Below are 22,925 nucleotides of genomic sequence, written 5' to 3'. Positions count from 1 at the left end.
ACGTAAACTACAAAAAAGGGTGTCCTTTTTAGGGACAGCTAAGGATTAGTTATCCGTACATTTTAAGACTATCGTGCTGAGCAGTCATCCCCACTCCCAAACAACCATACTGTCAGTTCCTTGGCAAGTACGAGAAAATGGACTATTTCAAATAATGGATGAATGCCATCATTTTATCCTTTATTTCAGTTCTGTGCTGCTTGCTCAACTACAACTACCACCACAGAAACAGGGCACAGCAGAGCTTAGTAAAACGTGGTATTAAGGAAACCTGTGCTACACAATGCCAGGGATAAACTATTTGCACAGTGCAGTGGTGCTAGAGAAAAAATAAGCCAAAGTTCATTGATTAAAGGAGGATTTCCAGGGAGTGGAGAACATGGAGAGTAGGAATAGGCATGAAGGTCTCAGCCTCCACTTCGCTCTCCTGCGTTCAGGCATGAGAGGGTGTGCAGCATGGCACAGGCTGCCGCGGTGCCACCGCTCTTGGGGTCTGCTCTGCTCCCTGCCCCTACGTATGCTGCCCCGGGCATGGATGCAGCCCGAGGGCTGACGGGTGCAGGTTGTGTAACCAGGGATGGCTGAGAGTGCCTCTGTCTCCAGCTAGCCACTCTGACCCCTGAAGGTCAGGAGCCCCTTCCACTACTGCCCTCAAAGGCCGCGGTGTCCTTCAGGGAGGCAGAGTAAATGTCTTGGGGGTGTTAAGAATTTCTTGCATCCGATTTTAACCCACTGTGTGTTTCCCACAACCTTTGATAATGGGACCTTACTAAAGCATGGTAATTTGCTTTCTTCCACTTGAAGAAGCAGGAATAAATTAACTTTTTAAGGGTCATCTTTCATCTACACCATGCGACAGTAGATTGTGGCTGGAGAATGTGATGCTGAATTACAATACTGAGCATCAAAAAACATCATACAGAGGTATGAGGAACTCACACTAGCACGCTGGGGTCTGCCCATTTCCAAATCCTGCCTGAACACCAAAACGGCATTAACGGGGTTGCAACCTGTTCACAACTGTTCAATCACTTACCAGCATGGCTAAAAAGAAACAAACAGAAGAACAACTCGGTCATATTGATTCTGAAATCCTGACGAACAAACCTTCTCTTTATATTTAAGAGTGCTGAAGCCCCCGGTCTCCCAGAGCCTCCCCACCAGGACACGTGCAGAGCGTCTCTCCAGACAAAAGAGATTCTGCCGCAATACAAGCTGTGACGAGCCATACCTTATGCAAGTAAATGTTGCAACTCAAAACAGAAATGTAAATTATATCAGACTATTTTCCCACATAATTCTGTAAACACCTCCTTTTGAAGTTCACCTAAATTGCTCACAAATTCTCACTTGTTGAACCCCAGTTTTAAGACTTTGGGACACTTGACTCCTTGTTTAATTCAGGCTGGCTCTGCACAGAGTTCTAGCAAAATAACCCCACAAAAAAACCCGCAGCAAACACCTCCATAAGGCTGTGAGTTTTCAGAGTGCTGTACACTTTCATAGCCATTCTAGACACCAAAGAGCATGAAAGGATTATTATTATTACTGAATAACTTATGTGTGAAACTCTTAATACTGTTTCTGATCTGTTTCCACCTATTCAAGTTTTATGATTTGCTGGATTCATTTTATACCCTTGCATGGCTCCATAAAAAATAATGCGAAATTACTACCAGAGGGCAACACTTTTTGTAATGAGTTTGAGGCTAGCCTGGATTTAAATCTAGGATATTGAGAAAGGGAAGTGGGATGGAACAGATGAGCAAGAGTGAAGCAAGTATTTCATATTTGAAAAACCTGACACTGTTGCATTGCAAAAATAATCACTTTGCATTATTGACTTCAGCAGAGCTGCTTGCTGCATGCAGATAAGCACTTGCCTGAACACTTGCTTCACATTTTCCTGCCTAACTAAAAGGATTTGCAAGCCTTCGAAGAACAGATCCTGTCAGATTTAACAGTTCAAAAACTTCATTTTTCTTTTAATTTAACAAAGCATCATTCTTGGCTACAAACATTTACTGAACTTCTGGCTTACATACTCCGAAAGCAGAAAGTTAACCCTATGTCCAAGAATTTTAAAAGTTATCTTCACACGTAAGAGCAGGGCAGATGTCACTTTAAAATGCTCCTCCTCTTCAATGAGAGAATCTACTTGCAAAAGGAGAATCAGACATAGGGATGTGCCTGTTCACATGGCAAATACCTGACAAGGCTGCTTCTTTTAAAATGCTTCTTTTTGTCTGCTTTCTTCTACACGCTTAACATCAAAGTCACAGGGTACAACGTTGTGAGCCAAGTGCAGGTCTCAGGGATGCAAGTGTTTTTAATTCCATTCTACTATGTTAGTTCAGAGGATTCAAGTATGACACTTGAACTAAAGAGCCGGGGTTCCCAAGCAGAGCAGTACCCGGTTAAATCCACAGTGGGTAAGTGGAAGAGGGTATAATGAAGGGAACACACTCTGCCCCATGGCACTGTCACCATTTTGAGCTCAAGCATGGGGAAGTCAACGCAAGTCAGAAGATTCAGCAGACTGTTATAAATAACCCTTTATAATCGCCCCTTTTCATTCTTGAGTATTTTTGTGTTGCATTTGAGTGAAAAGTTACATTAAACCTCTGTCAACAGATTTATTTATGGCATGCCAAATAAGGAAAAAAAAATCTGCCACTGCAACAACATTTAAAGTTCAAGAGCAATGAATCAAAATCCTAAATACAGCTTTTGGAATAGCCTCTCCTGAGGCCAGAGAGTCTCAAAGCATTGCATTGGAGGAGGTCCTAATTCAGTTAGTCACCAGATCTTCCCAAGCGGCAGTTCTCACAACCACTTCACAAAAGCGATGACATTGAAAACACGTAACAGACAAGTGTTTAGCTATGCTTGCCAGTGTTTGGAAATACGACCACACAGCACTTCTGAAGAGAGAATAAACATGTAAATTGTAAATCAAGATTTTCCTTTAATAGGCAAAGTATATTTAATACGTTAATTTAAGTGGAGAACCAGCCAGACAAAAGCAGCTAATGAACTTCCAATCACAGAAACTTCTTTAGAGACCCAAGGAGCATTTCACATCTAATAGACTGATTAAAGCTTGTTGCTAAACCATTTTTTATACACAAACAATTGAACCCATTCAGATCAATGAAAGGAGCAGCAGTCATCTATACAAGCAGATGTCTGGTGCAAATTTTTTTTTTTTTTTTTTTTTTTTTTTAACAAACTGAAGCAGTAACTCCAACAAAACAAGTGCCAAGCTTTGTACATCACAGTTTGGAAAAGGGCTTGAAATTACACCCAAAACCTCAGCATGCTAAAAGTCAGGCCACTGCATGGCTGTCTGCTGGGGCAGCTCTCTGCTGTCCTGTCTGCCTGCGTACCAGCTCAAGATGGTTTTCCACTTCCATCTTCTTTCTCTCTTCATTGCAGCCTAGAAAACTAAGCATCTTCATCCCACCGAGCCCCACCTTCCCCAGGCTCTGTTGGACTTCTCTGTCTGCCTCCTCAACACGCCTCCACACACATCTCCGATTTCTCCCCATGGACTAACCACCTGTTTGCAACCACTACAACGTAACTGACTGCACAAAACTTATCACTGGTCCAAAGGGTTAAAAAAAAAAAAAGTATGTTTGCATGCCAGGCACTTTTTAGCTTAGGAAAAAACTCTCTCCCCCCTAAGCAGTCTTCTCCCAAATAAAATGTTCTCTTTTACATTTCCTCTCTGTGTCGTTCTCCGCTCTATTCTTGCATATAACACTGCTACAGTATCTTGCAAAATTCTTGTAGCAGGTAAGACACCATTTCCACCTGGAAAAAGGCGATGAAGAGAACATCAGCTTTCTTTCATCAGCCACAAAGGGCATCTCAATTCTCATGTGCCTGCAATCCCAGCTCGTGCTTCCCACCCAAACACAACAACAGTAGCTTACTTAGAGGGCTTTGCGTAACTTAAATGGCATGAACTGCTCCAGTTAGCAAACACAAAAAAAGGAGGAAGGCTGGAAAACGATTTCTTCTGTGCTAGTAAAGAGAAGAAAATGGGAACAATTATAGTCTGTTCCTCTCCCAGACCAAGACAGTTGTGAATTGCCAAGTATGCAGGAGCACTCATCTAAAATCCCTTACTTTTGTTACTGACTCCTTGACATTTATCCCTAAGGTTACTTAAGAGCAAGCCGATAATCTTTTATAAATTGTTCCCAGGGGAATTCTGTGAGAGCTTCTTAATGAACTACACTACAGTGATTACAAACACTAAAGCGATCGCCCTCTGGAGACAAGTCTACTCAACTGATTAAAGTTGACACAAATTGCATACTCAGAAATCAGCAATTTGGGGAAAACAAGCATGGTTTAATTAGACTTACTAATGTACTGCACTGTTCTACTGAATCATGCTTTAAAAATACACTTCTAAAATAAAAAATAAAAACGTAAAATGTAAATGTAAAAATACACAGCTACTGTATTTAAAACAAGTATTTGGCTTTGCCAGAAGCCATTCAAGAGAGAAAGAAATTTTCTGCAAATCTTTTATGAAGCAAAGGTTATTACAAGACATTGATTTGTGTATTTTCACTAGCCTGGGCATGTACAGAGGGGAAAAAAATAAATAGCTTCTTACAAAACTGATAAAGCTGATTTATAAAAATCAAAATACAACACAATACATCCCTGCAGAAAAATTTCCTGAAGCTTATTTTAAAAAAACAGAACGATGTCAGATCCACATAGAGCTCTATTCAGTGGCTTATAGCTTCTCTTTACCAAATACTGGGTGTGAAGTTTTTTTGTCTGCTGCTTATTCAATTTTTAGAGTTGGAAAAGTAAGGCAAAGAAATGAAAGAGGTAACAATAGACATTTTAAGCACTTCAGAGAGCAAAGGTATTGAAGAATGAGAAATCTTTTGCACTGCACTTTTCTTTAGATGACTTCCTCTACAGAGGGAGTCTTGAACTATTGAAAGGTACCTTGTGTTAAAGCTGTGCCTTTTGCAAAAGCTACAAATATCCATCTACGTTGTGATCAACAGGGACACTCGGAAACCCCATCAACTGCAACAACTGGTCTCCCTCGCACTTTGGTTTTCACCAAACACGCACAGGCCCTCCCCAGTCCTGATCAGAGCCACGAGGGACGGTCCAGCCCTTGTGAGAACCACCCTGGGACACCCGCTTGCACAGTGAGCAGGGCACCGATGACCAGGTCCATGTTGGGTTCAGAGTGGCAGGGCCATCTTGAAGCAGGGTCTCCACCTGTCCCCACTGTCCATGGGGTCAGAGCAGTTCTGGTGTGTGCATGAAGTTAACTTCTGGATAAAGTTAGGCCAGACATCCCGCTGCAGATGCATATCACATGGGCTCCAGCACCAGGCAGGCATGTACAGATCTGGACCAACAAAGAGGACACCACCCTCCAAATGACACCAAAAAGAAGGCTCTGAACCACTCGGAACTCCTAATACACCCTTAAGTACTTCTTACATTATGGAAAAAGAGAAATGGTGCACATCCTTTCACGTTTGCTGACAATCAACAGCTCTGAAATGGTTGTCATTCTTTTGTCCTTCTTCATCTACTGGTTCAAAACCTCTCTTCTGTAGCTGCCTCTACCTTCTGCTGCCACTCCCTGCCCTCTTGCAAAATGACTGTTTCTCCTGTATTTATCCCCTTGTGTTTCACTGCTTCCCTTGAGCTGTCTTCTGCAATGCTGATATCCCCTTCAGTATCCCAGAAGGCATGTAGCTTAGGCACTGCGAAAGGGGACACTAAATCTGAGCTGCAGGATGGTCCAAAGCTTCTTGAGCACCAGGACCCAGTGGCAGTAACAGGCAGCGGGTGATCTCATGACTGCCAAGAAGAATCAGAGGACATAATCACGGCAGATGAAAGAGGAAGCCCCTGCTCTCAAGCCTCAGGACAACTGCGGTTTGGGGAGGGTTACACAAACCACTTCATTATAGAGGATCTGAAACAGATCTTGGGAGTGCATGATAAAGCTTCTTGTTCATTAATTAGCCATGCCCTAAGATCACTACACAGGAGAATCTGGAGAAGAGGATACCTTAAGCATACTCCTTCTGTCCTGCAGAAAATCCCTTCAAGGACACATCCAGGGATACCCCATCAGCCTGCTCTTCATCCCAGCCAGCATCAGCAACCCCCTTGCACTTCTCACTTCAAAAGCATACCACTTTTCTGTATGTGTCTTTAGGGTGGCCAGGGAGTAAGGCTTTCAGCAGGAATAGGTTAGAAAGATTATATACATACATCTTGAAGGGATACACCATCCCCCAACTAATATATCTGGCCAATCAAGCCGATGTGAAAACTACATACCTTGAAAACCTCGACCTGACCATAAGATCAGCAGGCAAGGAATGGCTACATGTACCCTTGAGCACCTGCGACTCCATCATATGCTCCAGCACGAGAGATGGAGGCCTGGGGCTAGAGTGATGGGACTAATCCCCAGTATACAAGCATGAAGGTTGCACAGACTAGCACAATCTTCGGATGAAACGATCAGAACTATTGTAAAAGATGAGAACATTGAGAAAACTTTAAACGATTATGGGTAACAGCTGGTGGAGATAAGGAGAAAATACCATCTGTATGGGACCCCAGGACAAGTGTGGTGCTGCAAGCCGACATCAGCATGGAAGGAGATCTGTCGGAATGGGAACTATCTACACCTAAAACAGTATATCCGAGACCTTGTAACTGGCGCAAACAAGAATTCAGTAACTGGATCCAACTACAGTCCCAGGGCCGTGGTATTTCCAACTTTGAAAGGGACAAACCCAGTAATAACTGGATAGAAAATTACAGGGGCATTCCTCACAGAAAGCTGCTCATGGCACTACAACTAAGGGCTAACGTATATCCTACGAGAGAGTTTCTTGCAAGGGGCAGGCAAGATTCTCAAATCAAATCCTGCCAACATTGTCAGGTGGAAAATAAGTCTAGTGCACATGCAATTGACTACTGCCCGGCAGTACAAGATGCGAGAATAAAGAGACATAACTAAATATGCGACCTATTAATTGGAGAAGTGAAAAAGAAAGGTTAGCTAACCTTCCAAGAACCCTTAATAAGGGATGATAAAGGAGAATTATTTAAACCTGATATAATACTTGGCAAAGAGAAAGAGGCATATGTAGTCGATGTCACAATTCGGTATGAAAGTAAACTAACATCCCTGAAAGATGCCGTGGCAGAAAAAGTTAATAAGTACAAACATTTGACTGAACAAATACAAGAGTTAACTAATGCGAGCGTAATAAAGTATGTGGGTTTCCCACTGGGAACGCGTGGGAAATGGAACGAAGGCAATTATGAATTACTTTAAAACCTTGGGCTTTTGAAATCCCAACAGGACAAGGTCACGCGGCACCTGTCAAACCGGGCATTATTTACCTCGGTGGATATTGTCCATGTGTTTGCAGGAAAGGCACGTGTTTTAACTTAAGTTATCTAGCACTGTTATTTATATAGTTATTGCATGCTTGACTGTTGCACTTCTGTTGTATTTATGTTCTAAGTTAATAAATGGGACGAAATGGGACGAATGATTACAAATATCATGACGCTGTCACATTTAACCGATTATGGTGATAGGTGGATGGGCCACCTTTACTTAACCCGGAACAGGTGCATGTACCCTGTAGGTGCTCAGTAAATATACATATGTATGTATGTATTAGAGAGGGAGAATGGTCTTGCTCTCTCCAGCAGCAGCACTTGGTGCAGCAGCACTGCAGGTTCTGCTCCTGCTGTGCTGGCAAGAACAGAGTATAGCTTTGAAGGAGTTTTGAAGTTATTTGTGACATAAAGCAGTTTGCAGCAGATCAGCAACCATACCTTCAGGGACATCCAGAGGCCAACAGGCTTGCTTTTCTCTCCTTCACAGATTCCTTTGATCAAGACCTACAGCGCTCACTTCACACTCTTTGCCATTGCCACGAAGCCTTCAGCTTTCTTCTTTTGATGACCTCCTCCTTACTTTACCAGTATGGGGGACAAACACATTCCATCCAGGAAGGCAGCTTTTACAAGCACATGCTTTGACATTTCTACATACAGTACAAAGGCCCATTCCAAAACAGGATTTGAAGAAATCAATAGCAGAACAACATTACCATAATGCTGGCTGAGAAAAAGTAGTATCAACAGCAAGAATTAATGAGAACAACAGAGAACATACAGGTTTACTTTTTTCCTTTCATCTTGAAGACAGTGACAGTTACTGCCTGTTTAAAATACCCCTCTACCCTAATTACACATAACTTTGACAGCAAACCACTTGTTTTCATTAAGACAATGAATGTAAGTTTTGTGCTTTGTCCTGGTTTGGCTCAAACCAGGCCAAATAGCCTTAGAGAACCCAAGGTCACTGCTTACGAGTAAAGAGCCGAAGGGGGTTGTACCTGCAGGGAGGAGTGGACGGGGCAGGTGACCCAGGATTGACCAGCAAGGTATTCCATCCCATACATGTCATTCTCACTTTCCTGTTTATCACTAACCCACTGCCTCCTGGAGGTGGGGCCCAGGAGGGAGGGGCCCTCCTGTCTCCCACTGATTGGTACCAGCTTTGCCAAATCTCCAGTTAAAAGCCTGCAGGTGTGATGGCAGGAGCTTCTGCATTTTGCTCTCTGTCTGTGCTGGGGGGAGGTACTGCCTTTTCCCCTCTGCCTGTACTGGGGGGAGCAATTCTGCCTGAGGAGGATTTCCAAGCTCTTGATCTTGGTTTTGTACATATTTGTATATATTTGGTTATTTCTATTATTATTGTTATTATATTCTTTTTCATTATTATAGTTTATTAAAACTGTTTTAACTTTCCAACCCATAAGTCTCTCTCCCTTTTCCCTTTCCCTTTCCCTTGGGGGGGAGGGGGGAGAGGGTTAACAGAGAGCATCTGCCACCTGGTTAATAGCTGGCCCAGCTTTAAACCGTGACATGCTTATATTGAAGTTTTTTTAAAACCACTAAGGTTTATGCTTAAATGTTGAGGTAAAGATAACTGGAAAAATTAAGTCAAGATCCTCTGATTTATTTCTCCAAGAGATTACAGTTTGACATCTGCATGATTTCAAATAAAGTAATTTTACTGTCTGAAGACAACAGCAGAATCAAGGCAACAACTAAGTCATATTTTCCCATTTAGTATTAAATGCTAATTAAATAAGCAAGTCTCTTATGGATAAACTCCAAATAGCAACAGTTTATTGTAAACAAGTCTTAACTCCTTTTAGATTAGATTATCTAATAACAGATAATATCTAATATACAGATAATATCTAATAACTATTTCTTAACCTAGTATCTGAAGTTATGGAAAGGAATTCCTGAAAAAATATTGTTTTCCTACAGGTGGCTATAAAAAGCTGTCTGCATATCTGTAGTTTAAGACTATCTCAATGTTTTCCATCCCTGCTCCTGTCTCTCCTGACAGCAGTAACATGAAAACGACAAAAACCAGCTCTCTAAAGTATCTCAGTGAAGAATGGAAATGCATATATACCTTACCAGTAAACATGAATATCCTACAGAAAATAGGTCTCTAATCATCTGAAACCCAGTGTAGCTCCATCAGAACAGGGTTTAAAAAAAGGATCAAATATTCCTTGTGAACATTCATCATACATTTTAAAATACTGGTTTTAAGGTCACTATGCTCAGCCCTCCAGAGTCAGAGTTGCACAAGTGTGCTTTCATTATTTTTATGGTTCATAAATCAGTCACTGACCAATTTCCAGTTGTAGTTTGTTAGAGATAATTGCAGAAGGAATAGCTTGACTTTTAGAACCAATTAAGCAATCACAATACACAGATCCACTTCATTTATTTTTTAAAATCAATCACCGAAGATAATTCTATAACAAACTGAAAACAAGCATTTGAGAGAAAGCTGCTGAATACTAGGGAGGCCTATCGCAACTAGGCAGATGATACTCATGGTGAATAAGGTACAAGAAAGTGCATGTTGAGGACTAAGAGGAGCTACTGAAGCACTTTTGAGTTTGAAATTGGAATTATTGAGGGGGAAGCAGCAGAGTATCAGAGCAACAGCGTTATTTCATACTAGGTATTTAAAAGCTGGTATCTTCAGTGACATAAAAATCTGAGAACAGAATGGAATTAAAACCACCTATTTGCTTTCTGCCTGGAAAATTTCAGTTTTGATCATCAGACCTAAAAGCAGGAGAAAAGCAAGCTCAGACAGTCTGAGCAGAGGCCCAAAATAACTTCAGCAGTTCTTCGCTTTATGAATACTCTGTTTTAAGAGAGGAAAGAACTATGCAACAAAATGATGCAGAACATAATAGAATGGAGACAGAATGGTAAACAGGCTCCTGTTGCTAACTCATAGCTAACTACAAAGAACCAAAAGATTACACAAAGATCAGTTAGAAAGCATTGCATCAGATTTTACACAATCCATAAGCAAACTGCTACCAGAAATTACCTAAGAATTTAGGATTCAGATGTGTTTCTATGGATAAAGGAAACATTAACAACCACATCAACAGTGATTAAAAAAGTATATATAGATTGCTTTAAAACATTAATCTACCAATGATCTGTTTCAGGGTTAAAGCCCAACCTTCTTCATAACCTGATTTTAAGAGTATCTAATACAGGAAGTCAGAAATAGCACATTCTTTAGTGCCTTCAGTAGTACACAGGCTGCTGTTCACAGTGGTCTATGGAAATACATTCAGTAGCAGGAAGAAGTAAAGTGGAAAAAAAGGTAACACTCAACACTTAGTAACTTAAAGATAATTCAATCACGGATGAGGTGACATTGAGTGCAATAAAATGCTAGAAAATAAAATTGAGTTAGTTCTCCCCCCCAAGAATTCTCTACACCGTTAAAACACATTTTATCAGATACTTTTAAAAGACTATTTAGGAGATTTTATTATTTCAGAAAATTCAAAGGCATAATTTAAATGCCTCTTCAAGTTTCTACCCATTTGACACTAAAGAAAGTGTTAAAAAGGTCACAGCAGTTTGTTTTGAAGATTTTTCATTTAAGAGCTCTGCTGCCACCACAAGGATACAGAAGATGAAACAATCTAAAACTTCTAAAACTTAACCCTTCTAAAAGGCTAAGCACAACTTGAATGCATGCAGTAGCATACAGCAGAGCTGTTTTCTGCACATGGCTTTTCAGGTTTTGTGTTATCTATTTGACTGGTTTTACTAATGCACTCAGAATGGCTGCATTAATAATGCCTGTCAGTTTTTGTCACAGAAGTACATCCCTATTCTCAAATATTTTAGCAGTGTTTTGGAGTGCTTTATTAGACAAATTTTGGTACTATTCCTCCAGAAAACCAGGCTGCCTTCACATTACCGATGAGTGGTATATGAAATATTGACTTTCAAGTCTATCATTGGCCAAGACCAGACACTATCCATAGCGCTACTGTGCGAATTCACACAATATTCCACATGTGGAGATGAGCAGGTCTCCAAACCATGGTGCTCAAGTGTTGGAAACAAAGGATTCAGGAAGGTTGGATTAGTGGGTGCAGGCAGCATGTTAAGAGATAAAAGTAACCTGGGTCACATCTCATGGCTCTGATTTGCTATCAGTCACTCACTGTTTCATGTCATTTCTGTGGTCTATAGTTAACGCGTACCCACCACAACTATTAATACACACTGACAAATAACCTGACTGGGTGGCCATGCTGTCAATAAAGCAGCACAATTCCATATTTTCCATCTCAGAAGCCTTTGCAGCCTGCAATCTAAGCACTTGAACCCTAATCAAGCTTCAAAACACATAGGAAGGCACCTGTGAAGCTTCACAGGTGACAGTCAGCCAAAGATCTGAAAGAGCACCTGATAGAGCAACCATCAGGAACCCTGGCTCTGACCAACACCCACCTTTCCCATGTTTATTACTCCTTTCAAAGAGTGCACTTGGAGTGGATGAAGAACATCTTTGACAAAGAACAGACTCATTCCAGAAGCTAGTCACCATCTAATTACAACCCGTATCCCAAACAAAAACACTGTTTGGGGAATAGTGCTTGCAGCTTACCAACCTCCACAAGGCTATTTCTGCTCAATTTGTTTTAAGCTCCTTTTATACTACAGGCACAGTGTAACAATGGAATTTCTACAGAGGCACAACTTGGAGGTTAGGACCAACACGTGGTACTTATTTTTTGTGATGACACTTCAAATCGTGTGAAGTGACAACATGACAAGTGAGAGAACACTTACTGAAACTACACATTTATTTAAAGTGGAGACTCTGAAGACAAAAAGTAAGGAATGAAAACTTCGCAATTTGGGGTGTTTTTTTTAAAAACTATAAAATGGGAGCTTGCAATAGTGGTGCTTCAATGCTCATGGGGAAAAAAAAAATCCAAGGGGAATGCCGGATTTTATTTTTTTCTTTTTAAAGTTAATCTACTATCTCCTTTTCTCTTGCTGAATCTTTCATTTCAACACCCGTAGACAAAGTTCCTGGGTTTTTTTCTTTGGGGTTGTGCAAGTTTTTTCCTCTAGCTTATTGAAGGTAAAAACACCCTAAAATGCTTCATCATATTCAGTCATTTGAGTCTCCTGGTAGTTGAGATTCCAGGATGTTTAATCTAGGAAATTAATCACATGCAATTAGCAACCTGATGCAAGAATAAAATGGAAAAGAAGATTAACATACATATTCCATCATCACTGAGGATAAATTAAGGATGCATAATGTCAACAGTTATTCCCACCCATAATCTTAACATGCAGCAGTATTTTAATCTCTGTAAGAAAGATACCATGAACAAAGCTAGGAGAGTAGATAAAAATATATGTACATTCTTGTCCAGTTGCAATATTTGTGTACTAACTTTCTAATGGCTGAAGCTTAAAACTTGTAGTCCAAAAACTTTCTCTGGGAATGAAATACAGGGACAGGAATAAAACCAGTTTAAGTTAATTACCCAGTCAGTGCCTTGATTTAACCTAATATGAAAAGAGAAACACAAGGGCAAAACAAAATCATACTATTTGATGAAAAAAAATAGGGAAAGGGTGTTTAAGAAAACCCACAAAACAACACACACAGTGATTCTACTTCGCTTTCCAAAAAGTCATATGCTCATGAAGAGATTTCACAGATTAAGAAAGTCCCAGATCTCATTCATGGTGCCAAAAAGGAAATCAAGTATTAGATAAAACTCATTTTCAATTTGCCTTTTGAAAAGAAACAAACACCTGACACATGTACCCTTTATCTATCTAACGTAGCTAACGTTCTGTAAGAGGCAGTTCTGGCAGGGTTCCTAAAAGGGAGATTATTGCTCAGTGCTTGCAAGACTCTTCTGGCAGCAAGGCCATGTAACAGTAAACGGACAACCAACCGCTTCGCGTAGCAAGGCAAGAGCAGTCACTGCACTGGAGCATGTGTCCTTTGTGACAATCTGTCGAAGAGTATTTCATACACGAAGCATGACTGAATCTGTTAACGCTGCCCTCTGAAGTCATTCTGCAATCACAGTGGTACAACTACCAGCAATTTTACAGAGGCCAGATTTCATTTACATTTTAGTGACTCAGGGAAAATGACATTTGAGGCAAGGTTAAAGAGAAGCAGTTAGTTCTCTACTGGAGTGACTAAAACAGCCAACAGTGCCCTGCTTTATGCAATACCTACGCGCAGACGCGCTGCTCCCCCCTTTGAACATTGGGGATGAAACAGAATTCAAGACAGTGCAGTAACTACACCCTCATTCTGTTTCACATGGTGTTTCTCCCAAATGCAACTTGGCTTTCACTTTTCCAAGTTCCTCTACTCAGAGGAACCTGGGAGGGGAAAGACAGATTACTGATTTCTCAGGGATGTCAGTACAATGGAAATTACAAGGATTATGGATTACTGTTAGTCGTGCTCACCTTATGCTCTTGTATGTGTTGCCTGGGTTAAAAAAAAAAAAGAAAAAAGCAGACCAACCCTACCAAGCATGATTTCTCAGGGTCACCTACAGTCAGACCATCCTACAAAACCTTTTGTCAGTCAAAGCGGTATTTGTGCAGCTATGCTAAAACTAGCAAACATTTCTATAATCAGTTAGCACTGTAATTGTTGTTTCAGTATCGCCACTGACACTTGTTGAAAGGCAAAATTTAGCTGTTTCTAGAGAAAACTGCATTATCTAAGTCCATAAAAGTATTTTAAAAGATAGAACTAGTTTGACGTATGTATCTAAAAGGAAATGGTACCTTTAATGTTCTAGTTGGAGCCCAGCCAGTGCCATCAATTGAATGTTCTCTCAATAAACTGAAAAAAAAGACACACATATTATACAGTGCAACTTCTAGTTAAACAAACTTTTGTCAGTAATCCTCTCAGCAAACATTAAGAACTTGGGTAGTAATTGCAACATAGGAATTACAGACCTCTTGCACTATACCTGGTACTGGGATTTTAAAGCACACAAATTGGTATGCCTTCCTAGAATTACATTCTACACAGTGTCATTACAGGTTTCCCAATCTGAGCTTGACCTCTGTAAAAAAATTGAGTTATTTTCATCAAGCAAAATAAGCATGACAGAAATCCTTGTGACACAGTCTCAACATTGAACCTTTATTTTCCCCTGAGCACACAGACACATGTGTGTTCCAGTTTAGAACATGTTCATCTTCGGTGAAGAGACAGGCTTACAGAATGACCCATCTCACCAAATCTGGCACAATTCAATCCAAAAGAAGGGTATTTTTGGTGGGATATCTAAATAGCAAGAAAGATCCTCTCTTCTGTGAAAAGACTTCAGCTTCTTAGAGGCAGGGATAGGAAAGGGAAATAGTTTTGGTCTGCCTGCTCAGGAAGGTTCTGCAACAGCCATAACATCTCAAGCCATTGCAACAGACACATCTCAAGCCCCCAGGGGCACAGCGCAGAGAAGTCTAAAGGCAGGGTCTTACAGTTCTCTTCCAGCTGGTGAGCTATGTTGCACGCAGAACATTTTAAGGCTTTACAGGCAAACTCAACATCATACATTCCCAACTGGAAACCATGATCAAGACTACTCTGGGCAAGACAGATTGCTTAGAGGAGGAAAAAGTTCCTTATAGACTATAATACACGTTCCTGAACTTTAATATAAATAAATATTCATGTTAATATAAATAATTAAGATACAGACTTTCCTATATACACACATACTGTATAGAAATTTTATGTGACCTGCAAGTTGAAATCATTGAGGCATATTCAGTTGGTTAGGGATTCCTGGACCTTTCAGGTCAAAACATCAGCAGTAATGAGAAGTAAAAATATTGGAGACCAGAGTATAATTGAGAAATGAGCTGGAATCTCTCTCACATTCATGAAAGCAAAACTAATAAACTGAATTAGAAAGAAAGAGTCTGGAAAACTCCTTGAAGCATCATTTCACAATCACGACTTCCTCTGTTAAGAAATAATCCAAAACTGAAAACTCATAAAGCAAAGTAGCAAAGCATGAAAATTCATCACCATCAGCAGCTTCTACTACTGAAATGGTAAGGTGAAAGTGAAACAGTCTTAAAATATTATGATTTAGCAACTTTCAGAATGACATGTATTAAGTAATTTTTAAATTACAGTACATGACCAGACCATATAGGCTATCCATATATTTATTTATTGAATGCACAGAGTTTTTAATCCAAGGAAATACTCTACGACTAGCATTACTCCTTGTTCAGTATAGAGAGGCTAGGAATTGGATGATCATATGGACAAGACTATTCCATCTTAACTGTGCTGCTAATCTCATTTCTGTGCCTTTACAAAGATAAAATATGCCATTACCACTAGTGCAGCTCAAAACTAATTTCAAGAACATTAAAAATAGCATCTTGTGGCTGCGATTTTTGCTCATATTACAAAAGTAAAAGCAAAAATGCTGCTGAACAGGCAAGAGCCAGGATTTTCAGGTTTTGAGCAAATAATGGACTTTTCAGCTTTCTGTCTGTTCCTCGTAAAATTATGCTACAATACTCCCCTTTGCCTCTTCATATACCTCACTGTGAACTTGAGTGAGGAATAAGTTAATACACACCAAAAAAGCATAAAAATGTCCACTGATACAGCACAAAGTGCCTGAGCATATCAGCTAAGCCTCATTAACACCCTTTTCAGCTTCCCAAAGCCTCAGAGTTCTCTCGGCACATCTCCAGCTGGAGACATCAGCAGCCAGGACTTGAGATGCAACACTCAATCCTCCCATAGAGCTCTGGCAGAAAAGCAATGAAGATAAGTGTACCTTTGCCTCATATTTCTCATTTGCTGATGTAATTCATTTTTAGAGTTTTCTTCTTCCTACAGATTGAGAATGATCATTAGGCCCCTAATGAAAACCTTTTCCCAGCACAGGGTGTCTAGAGAAACTGCATCTCACGTCCTCCATGGGGATGACCTAGATATAGCTGCCAGACGTGTTGGAGATCTGAATGGTGATCTGCTCTCAGAGCATCATACGCACAGCAGAATGAACACCTAAGCGAGTAGAAATACACTAAATACATCAGGAACTAGTTCAGTGGATGAACAAGCATCTGCATGTAGCTTCTGTCAGAGACCTGCCATCCACAGGTCCTGCTGCCATAGAGGAGTTGGGCTACTAGGAAGTTCTCAAATGGCACAACCAGCAGAGTTTTTCTCACCCACTCAATGCTTCAAGAGGCTGCCTTTGACGAGCTGCCAGATATACCACAAAAAACACCCATTCTACAAGGGTTTCAGTACACCTGATGGACAGGAAAACCTGTTTACTTGAAGTCCTAAAATTGCCAGGACTTTGCTGTCTCATACAGACGTGCCAGAAAACTCATCATGTATTATTTAGATTGAATAAACATTCAGAAGCTTCCCTTGTTATGCTCCAGAATAAATCTGCAAAAGTGAAGAGAGGGATAAACCAACGGTACAATTTCTGCAGCATTTCAGATTACTAAAGCTGGTTAGTGAGTGCATGGAAGAAGCGGCAGGGCTGACAGAAGGGTGAGTGCTGTGGCACGAGCAGGAGTTTGTCAGGCAGGGAACTTCACCAGGAACGGAGAAGGACAGTAAAACACTATTTTTCCATTTGCTTTGTCTTCAGCTGTAGTAGGATCTGAGAAAAGCCAAGCATGTCGTCAGTCATGGGGGGACTAGAACTGATAACCACACCTTAACATCTGGTGTTTGTATCTAAGGAAAACCCCTAGTACATGATTTCATATCCTTATATCCAAGTTCCTATGGGAAGATTGCAAAATCACTATTTTTGAAGCTATAGTAACCAAAACAGCCACTTGATGTGACCAGCAGCTGCTCAGCTTTCATTTCCACAAATATCTTCTCATTCTGTGAGTAATTCCTGCAGGGAGAAAAGCTTTGAGGAATTTTCTCTTTTTAAATAAACAGCCTGCTAAAAAGACCTTGCAAAAACATCTACTGAACTGGGAACTGTGTGGATCTAGCAAGCTTAAAACTTTCTGAAACTGGAGCTGACATGATTTACAGCTTAAGTGATTAAAAATTACTGTACTGGGAAGACCAGTCCTGGAGAAAATCTGCTTTATGTAAAGATCTCTGATGAACACATTTATCATCATAAAATATCAGGCCAACAAAACTTTTGCCTTCCTTTTGCCAACAGAAAGTATCACTTAAAGTAAGTTTGAATTAAAAAGCTGTAAATCCACTTCAGAAACCCTCCACTGGCAGGGACACGTTATAGAGGTTATTCTCTTGCTCACCTCCTGCTGCCCACCTCCCTGCTCAACCCAGCACCGCCACTGCAACCATTCTGGAGGCCACGCTACAGACTGGATGAGTGGAGCAATTGGTGTAGAAAGTCTGTCTAAAGAGCTTTTTGTTTCCACATTGGCACAGCTGAGGAGACTGGGAAGAGCACTGGGGAACAGAAACAAGCAACTTTATCAGCTTTTATAACTGGAAAAATTGCAACACTGAGCTATACTAGACAATGTAATTAGTCAGTCTTCAAACACTTCTCCATTCAGCACCCTTTAATATATTGCACCATGAAGTGACCAAACCTGAACACTGCCTATTGCCGAAAAAGACACATTCAACAACACTGACCACCTCACCACATAGCAGAAAAGCAGTGAAATTTCTGAGTGATTAAACTAGCAAGCATATCCTCTCTAGGTATCCTGATGTTTTCTATCCACATGTGCAGTGGAGGCAATATCCACAAGCACGGTCCAGATCTAATTAATACTGTCCATTATGCAACCCATAAAGCACAGAGAAACAACACTTTTCCTGCCCAAACCTATTACACTTGACCACAAGTTTAATCATTTGATATGTTTTAATTCAGTGATGATTATCAAACCAACACATACCACAGCGTGAGGTATGTTCAGTAAAAGACAGTTCGAAGAATACTGATAAGGAATTTTTTTCTGCTTTCAAAAATAACTGAAGCTATTTTAATGTAAAGGCTCTTGTATAAGTTGATTGCAGGTTCTATAGATAGAGTGCATTCTCCATTATAACAGGCATAAGGCAATCTAAGTTATTTTAGTTTTTCCATCTAAATGGTAAAGCACTTCAAAGGTTTGATATGTTAAAAGTAACTGACAATCAAATAAAGCTGACGTTTCAGTGCAGATGCTGAAAAAAATGACTTCACTTCATTAAGCAGAATTATGATGTTTTAACACTATGTTCATCATTCATAATTAAAACCATTTAAAGACAAGAAACAGTGAAACATCCTCAGGAATGTGAGCAGACTTTATTTAACCTCAGAATATGTAGCACTGTAGTCAGAGCTTAAAATTTAGCTATCGTTTGGCATCTAGTATTTCTTGTTCCCCGGTTCCAAACAGCTCACCCATTCCTTTCTTGCACTATTTGACTCAAAGCATCTAAGCTTTCTCCACTGACTGAGCCACTAGGACTCTGATGGAATTTAAACAGTAAAAACATGATCCTTACATCAGTCTTCCCTACTGTCAAAAGACAAGTTCAGCTGTGTAAAATGCAACAGTCCTAGGAGGCACTGAGAAACACCACAGGTCTGGCAAATTTGCTAAAAGCAGCAATATGTATTTGCCTAAACAATCTTCCTGTATCGCCAGCACACAGCTCCAAAAAACTGCAGACAATCAGATTTTTAGGTAATCTCAGAAGACTGAGTACATTTTTCACCACTTTTAAATCCTCCAATCCCAGAGTAAGGTACAGTCTACAGACAGCCGCCGCTGTCTGGAATGCTGCTGCAGTCTAGCACTATCGAGCACCAGGAACATCCTACAGCCTCCCCAGGCTGGTTTCTATCAGCCTTCGATGATACGAGCTTCTCGGAAGCATGGAGCAGACCACTGTGGCTAAAAACACTGATATCAGCTCTTCAGCAGTTATCAGCTGATGAGCCTGACCTGCTTATGAAGTGTGACAGATTACCCTGTGAAAACTTCATTTTCACCAGGACCTTGAACATGGCATTAAAATGATTTTTAAATCTAAAGAAAAAATTTGCCTTTTTTTTAAGCACCGATTTGCTACACATGGTGGCAACTGTTTTGGATTTTCAGAACTTTTTTCTCACTTATATTCATTGCTTCTGCTTCATCTACTTTTTCTTTTATGCCCCATTAACTTGAAAAATGACAGTCATGCTTCTCACTTCTGTTTATGTTTGGTTTCTGGCCAATTTCACCATCAGGTAACTCATGATGAAATACTGAAATTGCAAACTTTCAGAAACTGATTCTGCAGAGGAAACATTTACTATTAAGCAAAATTACTCAGCGACATAAGCCCCTCACTTTGGTAAAGTAAAGCTTTTGGGCTTTGTATTTTGACTTACAACAAAAGAGTTGGGCGAGTGTAACTGGCACATGTGTCTTACAGTGACTATTAAATGTTAAAATGAACAAATGGCAAATATAGAATAGTTACTGTCAAAGTTTAAGGAACACTTTTTCCTTCCTTTTTGAAATATAAATGGTTTTCCAGCACTTAACACATTAAGGCATTAAACAGGTAAAGCCTTAAGCCCTCTCAGGGCCTAAGGACTATTCATTTATGAAGGGAGGAAAAAAACCTATTAAGTTTTGTTTAGGTTGGAGTTTACATTTTTATCCTAAGTAGAACAAAACCACTAAGTCTTAACCTGAATAGTCAGGCTCTACATGGTCTCTAACACACAGCAAGAACAATACTTCCAGTAGATTTCTAAGTTCCTAAGGGTTATGTGTCACTGATTTGTAGAATCTGTTGGAAAAAAAAATACTGATATGAAAATTACGTACAATGTTTTATCACACAGAAAAACCTCCAAGGTTAAATAAACAGAATGCCATTGCTACCTTAAACAGATTTCTCCCGTCTCTGTAATGTTCGGATGCCAGATTCTTGTCAAGCATTTTACCTTTGGAGGCTGCCAGGAGAGAAAATAAATTACAACGTTACCCTTTAAAATAAAATCGTACCACTGTTACAAGCCATAGAACTGGAAAAGTCAAATATATTTGATATTCACAGCCTAGGTTTGTATGTTAAAGACACTGATAATATTATCTACAGGAGTTAGCTTTCTCTGCCCTTTTAGCTTCTCTCAACTCTTTACAAAAGCTGGGCTGGTATTAGGCTTTTTCCTAGAAAAATATAACTTCAAAGAAAGCCAAGAAAATTTACTCTCTTCCCCTGTCTCCTTCATGGGAAAGAAAACATTCCATGTCATTCAGTTTCTTAACACTTAACTAGTAAGACAACAATTTAAACTGGAAAACTACTAAGTGTTTTCCCCCGAGGCTTATCCAAGTCAGGGCTTTGTTAAAAACCAGCAGAGGATGCAATGATAATAACTACGTCAAAAGAACAGCTTCTTTTAAATTCAGCCTTCCTGTTCACAATTGAATAGGAAGTATCACAAGAAGCATGAAGAAGGCACGTCATATCCAAACTTAAGACACTAACATAAAAAGCCAAACTTATTTTCAGGCAAGATCACTAGATTTCTGAATTCCACAGTGGGTTTCGAAATACAGATTCTTAAAATACATTCTTATTTACTCTAGTTTTGCAAAGTAAATAAAGAGTGGGTCATAAAAACTCTGGTAGCTTAGCAACAGCACATTGTTTCATCCGTGCTCTCCAAATTACAGTTTGCAGCTTTCAATCAAGCAGATGATTTCTTACAGTAAGTGTACTGGAATATATCAGCACAGATCAGTACTTTTCATAACTCCAATTAAATCACATATTATAGATGTGGAGCTATTTTCCTCCACTGCTTCCCATGAAGTCTTCAGTCAAGAGACAGAATAGCTCAAATAGCTGTATTTGCATAGCGGCATGATGCGTTTTGTCTCTTCGCTTTGCTTTCCACTTCCCAATTATCTTTCTAGTGAAATATTTTTTTAACTAAGACTCCTTGGAGAAGAGATAAGAAAATATGCATCATACTGAACTACCAATAACGTACCTGTCCGGCACTAGAAGAAGAAACACTTATCACCACAGCGAATCTGCAATTTATAGTGTAGACACTGACTCTTCTCCACTCTTATTTCATGTTTGTCCAATAACTCAAGGGACACTGACTGCCCCAGTGCTGGATCACGGCATTATTGAAAATTAAGTGGCATGCAGAAAACAGCCTCTAACCTTCTACCTTCAAAACAAATGTTCTTCTAAGAAGTTTTCTAACAGCATAGCTTTTCATTAGCTACACCTTCACGTTGTTTTGAAAGATTATTTCTAGTTCTCAAGAAAGGGAAAGCAGCAGTATTTATTCCATCATCGTAGATGAAGATAAAAAGAGTACATTTCTACCATATGCAACTTCAAGCGGGGAATGTACTGATAAGTAGGAAAAAAGTAAGCTTTATACAACTAAATCTTTAAAAAAAAATAATCCCCAAATCCTCACAGTCAGAGTGGCGTCTCATTTTTTGTATCGTGGAAACAAAAGAATCCCTTTACCCTGTCATCAAAGTGTTTTGCATTGCTAAAAATTAGAAAAACCCACTCCTGACAGTAAGACAAAGGTTTTCTCTTTCTCTCTCCTTCTTCCTCTGTTAAACAGACAACTGCAGCACTATCATAAAATTTATCTTGAGACAAAACTGCTTCTTCGAGCTTGTTCCAAGTCATCTTTGAGTCTTCCTTAGACCAACAAATCCACACAAGATTTCCGTGAGATGATGTTTCACTTGAGTATCTCCAACCATCTCCAAGTCATACCTGTGACACTTTGCACAACAAAGCTTACAAATTCCATTCATTTAATTGCTCATAAACTCATCCTTTGCCTTGAATACTGAAAGCTGCACAGGTAGATCCAACCCCAGTTGGGGGTCACAATAGCAAACAGACTGATTTTCTCCTCCATTTCTAAGCAGCCACTTATCTTTAAGGATCTCTCATTACTTTTGATAATGGAAACTGTCTGACTTTCACATCCACTCTCACTCTACTTCAACATATCGGTGACTATGTCCAGATGGTACAAGGAAGCATTGCAAGCATTTGAGAACTACACATACACTGACTTCAGTTTTAGTAGTCATTTTGCAGAACAAGCTTCAGATCAAGTTTGTCTCATTTCTTTAAAAAATGTAGCAAATAATCTCTCTCCTCCATTATTCTCATCAAATGAGAGACTGGATATAAAGTGATAATCAATAAATGAACTTAATTAACAGATTCCGATCTTGATCAATTTGGCAAGCCAGTCACTCTAATGTGACAGGTGTACTAATACAGATATGTTTAATCTGTTCTGTAACTGTAGGTTTTCACTTCACAACCTTTTCCTAGAGAAGGGATGGGGTTCCCAGCAGAAATTTGGAATCAATGTTAGGCGCAACGTTTTCTCTAGACCCTAGACAGTTCCAAAGCATTCCTGTGAACTGTCCTGCAATTATGACTTCAGTTTTTT

At 39.8% G+C, this 22,925-nt stretch overlaps 1 protein-coding gene across 1 annotated transcript in view; it reads right to left on the bottom strand.

The window, feature by feature from the left end:
- The window catches only part of UBE2F (ubiquitin conjugating enzyme E2 F (putative)), an 86,366-nt gene that overhangs the window by 34,241 nt on the left and 29,200 nt on the right, over positions 1–22,925 (bottom strand). The window contains exons 6-7 of the mRNA XM_068407597.1: positions 20,350–20,420; positions 14,251–14,308 (exon numbers count right to left, since the gene is read on the bottom strand). Coding sequence (XP_068263698.1) covers positions 14,251–14,308; positions 20,350–20,420 — 129 coding nt within the window. The remainder of the gene's footprint in view (positions 1–14,250; positions 14,309–20,349; positions 20,421–22,925) is intronic.

Source organism: Nyctibius grandis, chromosome 9 (genome assembly GCF_013368605.1).
Source record: "Nyctibius grandis isolate bNycGra1 chromosome 9, bNycGra1.pri, whole genome shotgun sequence".
Lineage (NCBI taxonomy): Eukaryota > Metazoa > Chordata > Aves > Nyctibiiformes > Nyctibiidae > Nyctibius > Nyctibius grandis.
This window is presented reverse-complemented; position numbering and strand designations above follow the sequence as displayed.